The sequence below is a fragment of the Monodelphis domestica genome, chromosome 4, assembly GCF_027887165.1.
Source record: "Monodelphis domestica isolate mMonDom1 chromosome 4, mMonDom1.pri, whole genome shotgun sequence".
NCBI classification, from domain to species: Eukaryota; Metazoa; Chordata; class Mammalia; order Didelphimorphia; family Didelphidae; genus Monodelphis; species Monodelphis domestica.
In genome coordinates, this window is record NC_077230.1 from 420,557,016 (window position 1) to 420,570,210 (window position 13,195).

The 13,195-nt window shown below is 50.7% G+C and overlaps 2 protein-coding genes across 3 annotated transcripts in view; one reads left to right on the forward strand and one right to left on the reverse strand.

The window, feature by feature from the left end:
* The window catches only part of ARHGAP35 (Rho GTPase activating protein 35), a 160,832-nt gene extending 157,539 nt beyond the window's left edge, over positions 1–3,293 (reverse strand). The window contains exon 1 of the mRNA XM_001364886.4: positions 3,156–3,293. The gene's annotated coding sequence lies outside the window, so the exon portion shown is untranslated. The remainder of the gene's footprint in view (positions 1–3,155) is intronic.
* Positions 3,294–11,168: 7,875 nt separating this feature from the next.
* Positions 11,169–13,195, forward strand: part of AP2S1 (adaptor related protein complex 2 subunit sigma 1) — a 6,934-nt gene continuing 4,907 nt past the window's right edge. The window contains exons 1-2 of one of the 2 annotated variants that reach the window (XM_001373313.5): positions 11,169–11,413; positions 12,291–12,440. In XM_001373313.5, coding sequence (XP_001373350.2) covers positions 11,411–11,413; positions 12,291–12,440 — 153 coding nt within the window. In that variant the 5' untranslated portion in view covers positions 11,169–11,410. The remainder of the gene's footprint in view (positions 11,414–12,290; positions 12,441–13,195) is intronic. The other variant, XM_056796280.1, reaches the window with a different exon arrangement.

The following is a 13,195-nucleotide window of genomic DNA, read 5'->3' on the forward strand; positions in this document are numbered from 1 at the left end:
CTGGCTCTGCCACTTGCTAGCTGTGACACTTTAAGGAAGTTGAGGGATAATAAGATCTATCTGTGGAAGGAGCTGAGATTGTCGTCTAATGCCTACAGGTGGAAAAAACAGGCTTAGAGAGGTCTTGGGGCTTACCCACAAGAGCCTCTCCAGGCTCTTCCTACTGTCTCATGTTACTTCCTCATCTCTAAAAAGATCATCATTCGTGCCCATCACCTGTGTCACAGGTCACCATGAAGCTCCAATGAGAATACATGCAAAGGATTACACAAATTATGGTCACTATTAAGAGTTCCCAGAGTCTCTGACTTTGTGATCTTTTCCCCCGCAACCACATTAAGAAAAATTCAGAATGGTTTATGACATGGAAAGCTTCCTAATGAAAATAAATCACAGAAATATCCAGCTATCACCTAATTTAAAGAATCTTCAGACCCAAGTGCCATTAACAGAAACATTCTTCAATTCTTTCAGCCAAACATTCTAACAAATCCTCATACCACTGGGACCCTCTGCCTCAGTGAAGATCATCTCCACAGCTACAGAATTTCTAGCACTAAAACCTTGAAGACCACTTATTCTTCTCCTCATTTTCCCAAGGCCACGGAGTGAGGGCTAGAACCCAGGGCCTAGGGTTTTTCCCACACTCCCATACGGTGCCTCAAACAGACCTCCTAAGCAGCTGAGCAATCAATGGTTCAATTCTGTGGATTACCCTGAATATGGCTCTTCATCTGAAAAGTATTCACATAGAACTATTTCTTTAAAAGTGCTAGAATAAACAAAGACTGGTCACTGAATGATGGTTCACTCTCAGGCCCTCACAGATGATCACACAATTGCTCCATGGGCACAAACCTACCCCCACACACACACCCCATTTGGGTTTAATTTGTTCATTAAAGCAGTTTAAAAGAAGACTCTCCTCCATCCCAGTGGACAGCACCCAATTCCTCAAAGAAGGAAGGAATAAGAATTGTGAAGTACAGTGGTAAGCTAGAGCTCTGGATTCTAGTCCCAACTAACACTAAAAAGCTGGTTGACCAAGAGCAAGTTGCTTTCCCTCCCCACAGGCTTTCATTTCCTCAAATATAAAATGAGGGAACTAGACAATTGAGTTCCATGCCTGACAGCAGCTTGGGAGAGCAGAAGAAACCCTGGATTTGGGGTTGGAGAGCTATATCACCTTGGACAAGTAACTTCCTTGGCCTCAGTTTCCTCATCTTTAAAAATAAAAGGAGTAGATGAAATGATCTCTGTAGTTCCTTTCTATGATGCCAAAAACAGTATTTTGATGTCTCTTTAAGGTTCATGGTATGATGTCATCTGGCATACCCCTTTAAGGTTTGGAGTGTGTGTGTATCTGTGTGTCTGTAATTATCTCTCTCTCTTCCTCACAACAATCCAGGAAGGTAGGTGGTATTAAGGTCCCTACTTTATAGGAGAGGAAACACAAAGGTGAAAAGACTTGTCCAGGGTCACACAGTGGCTAGTTAAGTGTCTGAAGCTATATTTGAACTAAGGTCCCTCCTGGCTCCATATCCATTCACTGAACCATCTAGCTGCTCTAGAGAACAGATTATCTGTAAAGATGAAGAAATTGCGGTTGGAAAAGGCCCCAAATTTTAGTAACTAAAGATTGGAGGTTTTGAACCCATGTCTTCCAATTTCAAGGCTTCTTGCACCAGACCCTGGAAATTCTTGTGTCAGATGTGGTGCTCAAATCAAAATAGCATCATCCTCTGATAAAGCTCATCCCTAGTCCTAAAAGATGAGGGAAGAAAGAAGGCCAAGATTAAGTGGCCCAGCCAGCCACCCCGGTCCCTCCCTGGCCTCCACATGCTGACAGGCTACCTCCTCCAAGGGAGGAGTACGATGTAAGGATCTGAGCTATCAAGAGAATAAGAGCACACACCCCACTGGGCGGCAGTGAAGCGGCTCTCTGCTCTAGGAGTGCTGGCAACACCAGAGGGCAAGGACCTGACTGACACTTGGCACTCTCCCTTTCAACAAACAACTGGCAGAGTACTTTCCAAATCTTTTTGACATCACCATTTTGTAGACCAGGAAGGCCAAGGCACAAAAGCCAGGAAGAGGGAATCCATCCTCCCCAAACCCCAAAGTTCCCATGGCTGACCTGAGGCTGACCTGGGAGCTTCTTGGGGACCAGGGGCACTACCTACAAGTGAAGCCCTTGGAGAGCAGGGTGGAGAAGTTGGAAGCAGTCCCCCCCCCCAAGAACAATATGCCTTGTCAGCTGAACCCCCATCAACCTTCTCTTCTAGGAGGAGATTAAAGTCCTGGCTGGAGGAGGGGGAGCCTTAATAATGCTGGTAAAGAGACACAGGCATACAATCCTATGACAAAACTGAAAAATCTGCTTAAGTTTGGGAGGAAGAAGAAAAATAAAAGAAGAGGAAGAAAGGGCAGCCAGACCCTCTTTCTCACTAAGATAAGGTTGATAGGATGTAGGGACTAGGGGAACAGTCCCCAGACTCTCTAATTCAGGAAGACACTTCCCAGCTGCATCTACATCGATTCCCTGGCAGAGGATGAGAGTCACACAAGCCCAAAGCTCTGCTCTAGCTTACAAGAGGTCTGCAGTCCAGTCAGAGCCTGCAGGACCTCAAAGATGAGGGAGAACAGGCCAGAGTTCCTGCCCAAGCAGGGAGGAGGGACAGTGAAGGAAGGGAGCCATCCCCGGGGCTCCAAGGGAAAGCCATCCCTGGGGGCTCCCGGGGAGATGCCACCCCCCCCAGAATGCCTCTATTGTTCACAAGCTCAGAACCTGGACACTTGGGCCGCCCTCCCCCCGAGAATTCTTAAACATGGAAGGGGGGAGCTGGTAGGGAGCAGGAGCCACGATGGCCCCCCCCATTGTCCCGGCCAACTGGGCGCCCCCACGGGGAAAGGGGCACAGTTGGGTGCCCCCATTGAGCTTCTTCGGAATCCTCGTGCCCAAACTGTGGGGAAGGGGGCAATGCAGCAGTAGGAAGAAAGGGGGCCTCGTCTAGGAGGAATGGTGGCGGGGCCTGCCTAGCCGCCCAAAGCCCCCACCCCCACCACACCCCCGGCCCCTCCCCGAACTGGAAGGGTGAACCTCGGCATCCCCCACCCCCAATCCCATGGAGTCCGCCGCTTGCTCCTTCACTCACCCGGCTCAGCGCGGGCCGGGCCTAGGGGCTTCAGCAGGCGGAGGCGGCGGCGGCGACGGCGGCCCCGGCGCCATGTTCTCTGCTGCCGCCGCCGCTGCCGCTGCTGCTGCTACTCCTCCTTCTCCCGCTGCTGCCTCTGCTGCCGCAGCTACTGCCGCCGTTGCCGCCGCTGCTGCTACTACTGCTACTGCTGCTGCTGCCGCTGCCGCTGCCGCCGCCCGGGCCGGGAGGGGGAGGGGCCGGCGGCGGGCGGGGGAGCGGCGAGGGGGGGAGGGGCCGCGCTCCCGTTCAATCCCTCCCTCCCTCACGCCCCGCAGGGTTCAGGCTTTGCCTCTGCCGCCGCCGCGGGGGGAGAGACAGAGACAGGGGCAGCCGCTGCGAACGGCGGGTCGGGCCACGCTATATCGCGCCGCACCGCACCGCACCGAGCCCTGCCCTCCCCGGGCGCCGCCGCGAGCTAGACCCGGCCCGAGCGCGCGCGACGAGACCCGTGGGAAGGTGGCGGAGGGGCGGGGAGAGGGAGCGGGAGCCCCGGCGAGAGCGAGCGAGCAAGCGCACGCGCGAGGTACCCCGGCCAACCGCCGCCAAGGCTGGCCCGAGGGGGGAGGGGCGGGAAGGGGCGCGAGACCCGGCGCGAGGCGGGCGAGAGGGGATGTGGGGGACGGGGGGGGGCGAGAGCGCGCACGCTGCCTGGCGCGCGGCCCCACTCGGCGTGAGGGGGCGGGGCCAGAGAGCGCGCACGCCCGTGGGGCGCTAGTCGCAGAGGGAGGGGAAGGATGGGGAGGGGGCACGAGCGCCAGAGCCTCTACTCTAGGGCCGCAGGAGGCCTCGGAGGCTGGGGGGAGGGGAGGGGGCGCGCCCCGTGCGAGGCCCTTAATGCAGTCGCGCGCGAATGCACCGAATCTCCCTATCCTGCGACTGAAGAGGGAGAGGGAAGGGGAGGGCGTATGGGCCTAGCGCGAACCCACCGGCTCGCGCGAGGCGTAATCCGCCAATAAGAGCGCGGGGCGGGCCTGACCCGCAGCCCCCCGTGGGGAGCAGGCGGAGGGGCGCGCTACGGAGCCACCTTAGGGGGCCGGGAAGAACGCAGAGGGGAGGGGAGGGCAAGGCCGCGCCGCAGCCCTAGAGAGAGTTAGAGGGCGTTCTGGGCGTGGCCGTCACTACCCAATAAGGGGTCTTGGTTGTGTTGGTCCTGCCCCTCGAGAGGCGGAGCCAGGCAGCGCGTGTTCTCTTGTGGCTGAGGCTGTCGGGTACCATATGGGAGGTCCCAGAGCTAGCCGGCAGGCAGGCACCCATACCAGGGCAGAAATGGACCTGTCCAAAACCACCGGGGCGAAGAAATGGGAAGGAAACGGCCCTACCGGCGCTGGGATCCTGACCAGAGGCCTGTCTGCTGCTGAGCGCCCTCGATCCGGTACGATCAACCTCGAGCTCAGTGATGGACAGACAAGGCCTGGCAAAAAGGGGGCACCAGCCAGGCGGCAGCCAACAAAGTGCTTGGCGCACATGTGAGGCACCGTGGGTTTACCTTCCTGACCTCCCCACCAATTCCTTATATTTTGAAAGACTTGAGGATGGGGAATTTTGTTTGTCTTTGGGCAGTGCCTGGCCCTTAGTAAGTGCTTCATAACCACCAAGCCGCCCCCAACACCAGCCTCGAAAGGAGTAGAAATGGAATGCTTTGCCGGTTCATCTCAGTTCCTAGGAATACCTTATCTGCCTTCAAGGCTTGTCTGAAACTTTCTGATTTCTCCATCTTCTAATTTAATTTGTTTGTTTATATCTCTGTAGGGTGGCTCACCCACCCTTGTAAGTTCTTTGAGGCATACTTGCACAGTGTCTACACAGTAGGTAATTAAAATTCTTGACAAATTGAACTAGAGAAAGAGTCTTAGAATGAAAAGGGCACTGGGGTTTAAGGATTTTGATTCCCCTATCTGCCACCTGTGTGAACTCAGAGTAGATGGTCAGTCTGTCAAAGAAGGGAGTAGAATGAGATAACCTCTTAGTTCCAGCTCAGTCCATAAGACTGAATGCCACAAGAGCTGAGTTTTGAATGAAATAGGAAGTGAAGAAAAGTGGTCCAAGCACTGGTTGGCTGAAGGGGTACAGACTGAAAATGGAATTGAGATCATCTATTTCAGCCTGCCTCCATTTTAAAGATGAAATATAAGAAGTGGGAGAGACCATGGAGGTCATCTAGGCCAGTTCCTTCCTTGAACAGATGATCTGGCACCTGGGGATGATGGAAGAAGCCTGAAAGTCACCCACCTGGTCTATCAGAACTATGCCCTAAGCTCATGGTGGCAAATCTATGGCACTTGTGCCAAAGAGGGCACTTGAGCCCTCTCTATGGGCATGCACACTGTTGCCCAAGCCCAGTTTGCCAGAGTTCTTTACTAGTAAGCAGGGCAGGCTGCATGCCTGAGGACATTTTTCACTGCCTCTTTTCATTGCCATCACTGTTCTAGACCCAGGTTGTCTAATATCATACAACTTAAATCTGGAAAGGACCTTCGAGAACATGGAGTCCAGCCTCTTCCTTTTTAGATACATAATATTGGTTTAGCATGTCTTTTTGGACGGATGATGTTGCCTAATAGGAGATTATTCTTGGTTTATTGGAGGCCTCACACATAGTAGTAGGTACTTAATAAATACTTCTCCCCTTTCCCCTAAGAGGATAGAGACCTGAATTTAAATCCTGCCCACATACTGGCTGTTGTCCTTAACCTCTCAGCCTGGGGCCATTCTCAAGTCACTAAGACAGTGCTGGCCTGCATTAAAGATTTTCCCTACTCTGTTATTCCCTATCACTGTGAAATCACCAGTCCAACCCAGTCCTTAAGCTTGTTTTTACCTCTTTCAATAAATACTTGCTGATTGATACACATAAGAGGTGATGTGAGAGTTCTCTAAATTTCATGAGCATCTCTTTATTGAGGGCTAAATCTAAATGCTTCTGTTTGGCATTCTGAATCCTTTACATTGGTCCCAGCTTTCAGCCTAATTCCACCAATTCCCCTTCCCACCCTCCAAGGTAGGTTCAGCGGAACTCATACGGGACTCCCATTGAAACATGTCCAGTCTCCTGACATTTGATCCCTGGTCATGCCCTGTGCCTGGAATATATATCCTCTGAGCTCATAAACTCCCTTACTTCCTGGAGACTCTACTCAAGCACCAGCTTTCTGTCTGTCATTCTTCTCCAATGACTGGAATCTACCCTTCCTAACTACTTCATACTTATTTGCTATAGTCTTTTTGGGCTACTTTTCATTTTTGGTCTTGAACTCCTACCACTACTAAACCCAAAAATAAAAGAGGAAATAAATCTATGATTTGTACATTTTTATTTGTTGTTCTGTCATTTCAGTTGTATCAATTTCTTCATGACCTCACTTAGGGTTTTTTTGGCAAAGATACTTGAGTGGTTGACCATTTCCTTCTCCAGCTCATTTGACAGATGAGGAAATGAGGCAGACTTAAGTGACTTGCCCAGGGTCACACAGCTGGTAAGTGTCTGAGGCCAAATTTGAAATCAGGAAAGTGAGTCTCATTGCCTTCAGGCTTGACCCTCTGTCTACTATGCCACCCAACTTCCTTACATATTTATTGATGTATTTTTCTCCCTGAGACTGTAAGCTCCTAGAGGACAAGGGCCGTTTCTTGTTTTTCTTTGTTCCCCCAGTTCTTAGCCCAGTGCTTGGCTGGCACATAGTGTAAGAGATTAATGCTACAGAAAACCTGGAAAAGCAGCTGCAATGAATGGAAGCTTGAAGATCTGTCCATCAAGGAAAATTCCAGAGAAGAATGTGATCTAGAGAAGGCAGTTGAACAAGGAGACACAAACTGTTTCTGACTCTTTTTCCTGGGACTTTAGTAGGAGAAAGAGCTAAAGAAGATTTCTCTGCCTTTCTGGCTATTGGTTTCTCCCTGACAGATTTGAAGCTTGGCTCTGAAGACCTTTGAAAGCTGTTAATAATATCCCTCTTAGAGACTATACAACTTTACTTATTCATCTTAAGATTTATAATAAATTAAGGAAATCCTAAACTCCCTCTCTCCTATCCAAATTCCATTTACTCCTCCTTCCTTTAAAATAAATCCCTGTTTCTGGTATTTTAGAGAGTGAGTTATCTGTTAAAATTTCAGTCAACTTACCGTTTTGAATCCCAGTTTGATTCCAACTGAAAAAGACAGCAGAAGTGGGGGTGGGGGTAGGAGGAGGGAAAGAATTCTGCCTTCCCATTACCTTATTTCTCAGTGTGTTTGCCCAGCACCTCCAATTACCATAAACAACCCAGTAAAGAAACCACCTAATACAATAGCAGGAGCTTAATAAATGATGATTGAATTCACTGTGACTGACCACCAGTGCACATATTCAAAACTATTTAGAATCTAAGACAGTTGCTTAGGGTCCCACTCTCAGAGGTGAAGTGATTTTCCCAAGGGCACACAGAGGGCTGGAATCCCAGGTCTCCCTTGCTTCAAGGCCTGCTCTAAAAGAATATTGTAGATTGCCAGGTTTGGGGCTAGGTGCTGAGGCAGCAAAGATCTTCATGGAGTTTACCTTCCAGTGTGGAATAATAAAAAGTTTACAGATGAGTAAAATACAGGAGCAGCAGGTGTGGCACCATAGTACATAGAGTGCCAAGCCTGGAATCAGAAAGACTTATCTTCCTGAGTTCAAATCCAGCCTCAGACACTAACTACATGACCCTGAGCAAGTCACTTAACCCCCATTGCCTAGCCCCTTCTGCTCTTCTGCCTTGGAATTGATATTTTGTGTCAGTTCTAAGACTGAAGGCAAGAGTGTACATGTTTTAAATTTAAAAATTACTCCTCCAATTGAATCTAACCCAACCTTATTTTACAGTAAGAAAAACTGAATCCCAGAGAAGAAGCCCCTTGCCCAAGGACATTTTATTTTAAAACTTACCTTCCATCTTGGAATCAATACTGTGTATTGGGTCACACAGCTAGGAAGTGTCTGAGGCCAGCTTTGAATCCAGGACTTCAACCTCTAGACCTGCCTCCCAGACACATATTTTAAATGACTTTTCTACTTTGAACCCAGACCTTCGAATCATTTGCTATTTCCAGGAGGATTTTAAATCAAAAATACAATCTGAATCTAGTCTTGAAAGGCCTTCAGAGGCCATCACCTCATTTAGAGGAAGGGACATTCAAGATCACACCATGCTGGGATTCGAACCTAGATCCTCTAATTGAATGCTTTTCCCATTCTACCAAGCTATGATTCAGCAAGAACAGAAACCTCACCTCAGGGGATGTAGCAGAAGGGAGCCTCCTCCTCCTCCATATCCCGTGCCAGGCCTCAGCTCCAGTAAAAATAAACAGACAAGTAAACAATTAGCAGACTTACATAAGGATTGCCAGTCAGAACTGCTCTCCAGCTAAGTCAGGCATCACCTCCAGGCCCTGGAGACTGGACTGACTACCAGACCTGGAAGTTATCTGAGGCTGGTTTTGTTCCTCTCCTTCCCTGTACTGACTTGGGTTCGAGGAGGTGGTTTTTTTGCCCAGAGGGTCCCCACTTCATTTCTCCTCTCCGGATTTTGCAATAGAGCCCTCCCATGGGAGTGGTGGGAGTGGAAAACTGGAGCTGCTTGGGCTGACTGTGTAATCCGTCCGGGGTAGCCCAGAGAACACTGGGTTTGGAATCGGGAGGACCCCCTTTCAAATCCCAATTCTGCCTCTCCTTAGGGGTGTAACCTCGAGCAAAGCACCTCTCCAAGGGGCTGTTTCTCATTTATAAGCCGATGAGAAGTTGTCCTCCAAGGTCCCTTCAATCCATGACCTGCTGCTGCATCAGTTGTATTTGTGTGTTGAGAAGGGCTTCCTCTCCACAAACATTTGCTCAGCTCAAATGTGGTCCACTTGTAGATGCAAGAACAGCTATTCCGATTCCTGCCCGCATGGAGCTTACAGTCTAGTAGAGGGTTAAACCACAAACATGTAAAAAATATAAATATTCTTGGAGAGAGGATGCTGTGGTGAAGGGCACAGAAAGACCTGGGTCAGGTCAAAACCTGAGACACTGGGCATCGAGGATTGAGAGTCAGGTGTGGACTGGGGAGGACCTGGGTTCTAATCTGGTCTCAGATATTTCCTAGCTTTATGATCCTGGGCAAGTCATGTAACCCCTTTTGCCTAGCCCTTGCCCTTCTGACCTAGAGTTGTTATTAGCACAGAAAGTAAGGGTTAAAAAAAACAAACAAACAAGAACCAACAACTTAGATATTGTAGGTGACTCTGAGTCCATCTTTTAGCCCCTCTTGGCCTCAGTTTCCTCAACTATAAAATGAGACATTGAAACAGGATGACCTCTAAGTTCCAACCCTAAATCTATGATCTCTGTTTTCAGGATCTCCCTCCTTCCCTGGTTCTTCTTCCTCTCTGACCATCCCTTCTCTGTCTCCTACCTGTAGGTGTCCCTCTGTCCTGGCCCCTCTTCTCTTCTGCCGCCCTGTGACTCTACTTGGTGATCTTACCAGCTCTCATGGATTTAATGACCATCTCTATGTGGATGACTCTAAAACGGCTTTTCCTGCCCCAGTCTCTCTGCTGAGTTCCAAGTTTTCATCTCCAGGTGCCTTTCAGACCTCTGGAAAGAGACATCCAGTAGACATCTTAGATCCAATATATTCGAAACGGAGTTTATCTTTCCCCCAATCCCTTCCCACTTCCAATCTCTATCCTCTCAGTCCACCAGGCTCACAACCTGTGAGTCATCCTGGGCTTCTCACTCTCTCTCAGACTTTCATGGCCACTCCATCTCCCAGCTCCGACTTGGGGCATTTTCTCTGGCTCTTTTCCATGCTGGAATGCTCTCCTTCTTTCCTTCAAGCTTTAATTAAAATCCCACCAGCTGGGTGGCTCAGTGGATGGAGAGCCAGGCCCAGAAATGGGAGGTCCTGACCTCAGACACTTCCTAGCTGGGTGACCCTGGGCAAGTCACTTAACCCCGATTGCCTAGCCCTTACCGATCTTCTGCCTTGGAACCAATATACAGTATTGATTCCAAGATGGAAGGTGAGGGTTTAAAATAAAATAAAATCCCACCTTCCCAGGAAGCCTTTCCTGATCCTCCTAATGCAAGTACCTTCCCTCTGTTACAGGTTTGCTGTTTATCCCGGGCATATCTTGTTTTATAGAATTGTTTGCATGTTGTCTCTCCCATTACACTGTGAGTTCCTTGAAGGCAGGGGCTGTTTTTTGCCTTTATTTACACACACACACACACACACACACACACACACCCCCCAAACTTAGCCAGACATATAGAAAGTCAATAATAATAAGAACAAATTTAATAAGAAACTTAATAAATGCTTGCTGATTGGCAGACTCCAAATGATTTATGGCTAGAAATTAGAAGTCAACCCCTCATTTTGCAGATGAGGAAATCGAGTCCCACAGAAGCTAAATAACTACCCTTTCTGGGTAGGTCAAAGTTAGACTCTGGGAAGGAGTCAACTCTGCTGAAGCATCATTTTCACTTCCTTGAAGGGGATTCTGAGCTAGCCAATCATAGAGAGCCCCGAAAAAATCCACTGGGAGCAGGAGGTCTGGAGGCGGAGATGGGAATTGGACCAATCAGAAGAGCCTTTGTCCCAGGGGCTGTTCAGGGTCATTCAACAAGTAGTGGGTGGAGTCAGTAGGGGCCTTGACCTCTTCCACCTCCAGGTTTAGGGTTCTTTCCAAGAGGCCACGCCCCCGTGCCCCATAACTGATTTGAACCCCGGGAACGATATCTATTCTCCAGAAGCACCGCAATTTGGAGGGTAGGGATAAATGCTTTCAAGACTACATTTCCCAGACTGCAAAGGGTTGTTAGTATCCGAGGAGGTGCCTACGAAATGGCATTTGAACATAGAAAACGAGATTCCTGCTACTGAGTTCTTTCCAATCCTCGCGGCCCTCGGGAAGCCATGGGCAAGTAGTGCCCTCTGGTGTTCACGCTGGGGCGACTACAACTAGGACTCGAGGTAGGAGGAGCTGGGAAGTGGAGCATTCTGGGAAGGGAGAGGCGGTGCTCCGAGGCCTAAAGCCCTGAACTGCAAGTCCCAGCGGCCCCCGCGCGGAAGGGAGGTGTCGTACCGGATGTCCGTTACGGCTGCGGCCCGGAGAGCAGCCTGAAGCCGGGGTTTTGGAAGTCATTCAGTCTCCGCGGGACCCCGGCGATCGGGGAGATCGGGGTGGGGGCTCTACCCCGAAGGATCACCATGGTAACGGGGACCGCGCGGCCAAGAATCCTGGGGCCCTGTCAGTCTTCCTTGGGCCGGGCTTCTCCATCCCCCCGCACCTCCCCCTAGGCCGGGTCCGCTGATTCTGGCCGCACCCTGGACTAACGGAGCCGAGACGGGCCCGGGCTGGAGAAAGGCTGGGAAGAGGAGAAATTCGGGGCCAGAATGAACCCAGAAACCTGGAGGGGAGCTGCAAACCTGGAGGGGGAGGGGGACCTGGAAGGGGACGGGGAGCTACGGACCTGGAGGGGGAGGGGAAGCTGTGGACCTGGAAGGGGAGGGGCAGCTTAAGACCTAGAAACCGTGAAGAGAGTACAGGGCGATTGGAAACTGGGACCCTGGACAGCAGAGGAGAACGTGTAGAGTCTTCTAGGTGGGGAGGTCTTAAAGATCTGGACCCTTCTTCAGGGGAGAGAAGAGAGTGTAGAATGTGGGACCCTAGGGTGGGGAGTGGCAGGGAGGGGTGGACCTGGAGAGGAGGAGAGAGAGATATCTCACAACCTGTTGACCCCAGAGGGGAGGGTGGAATTTGAGCCCTGCTCCGTCCCCAATCTCTCTCCTCTTCCTTCCCTTGGGCTGCGCTAGTTCCTGATTAGGAGGGGAAGCATTTAGCCTGAGCTCAGCAGCTGGAGGCTGAGACCAGGGCCCCCTCCGGGAAGCTGAGTAAGATGACTCAGGCTCAGGGAAAACAGACCAGCAGAAGTTGCCCCCAGCTCAGCAAGCCACCCCTAAGGCCTAGGGTGGGAAGAGGAAGCACCTGGACTGGTTTGAGAAAGGAGGGTGATTGCTCCAGGCTTTGCTGTCTCTGACCCTGCCCAGAGCCCCCAGGCTCATGGCTTCATCTCCTATCTCCTCTCAGATCCGGTTCATCCTCATCCAGAACCGAGCAGGCAAAACTCGCCTGGCCAAGTGGTACATGCAGTTTGATGATGATGAGAAGCAGAAGCTGATTGAAGAGGTCCACGCCGTGGTCACCGTCCGGGATGCCAAGCACACTAACTTTGTGGAGGTGAATGCCCCCTTCTTCTTAGCCTCCCCACTGGCTGCCTGAACAGCCTCCTCTCTTCTGGGCCCTGTGTTTCAGGAAGGACGTTGATAAGGCAGTTAGTCCTTGGAGTTTTAATCCAGCCTCAGTTTCCTCATCTGTAAAATGGACGTGTGATCTACCTGTGATGATCACCAACCATAAAGCACTCTACATGAATGTTAGCAGTTATTGAAAGCTGGATTCATGAGGGTGATGAGAGGATTGGAGGCTGTACTAGACAAAGGTCTGGTGAAGGAACTATTTCAGAAGAGAAGACTCAGGGAGACATTCAGAGTCTGAGGAGTTGAAGGGCCACCAGGTGGAGGAGGGATAAGGGGGAGGTTGCCAGCTGGCAGACTTGAGCTCTGTGGAGGAAAAAACTCCAAATTCAGAGCTGCCCCAGAGTGAAATGGGCCTGGCTCGAGCAGTGCTGCTTCCCCCATCAGGAGAAGCCTGCTGGGGGGAGGTAGAGGACTCCTTGGCAGACACTCCATGCCCCTAGAAAGACCAGAAATCAGTCTTTCAGTAAGGGCTGGTTAAGGCCCCTAGAGGATGGCCCCAGGGCCTGGAGCTGGGAAGACTCAAATTCTAGTCAGGCCTCAGATACTTGTTGGCTAGTGGTCCTTGAGCAAGTCACCTGACCTCTGTCTGCCTCAGTTGCCTTTTTTTTTTACCTTCCATCTTAGAGTCAATACTGTGTATTGGCTCCAAGGCAGAAGAGTGGTAAGGGCTAGGCA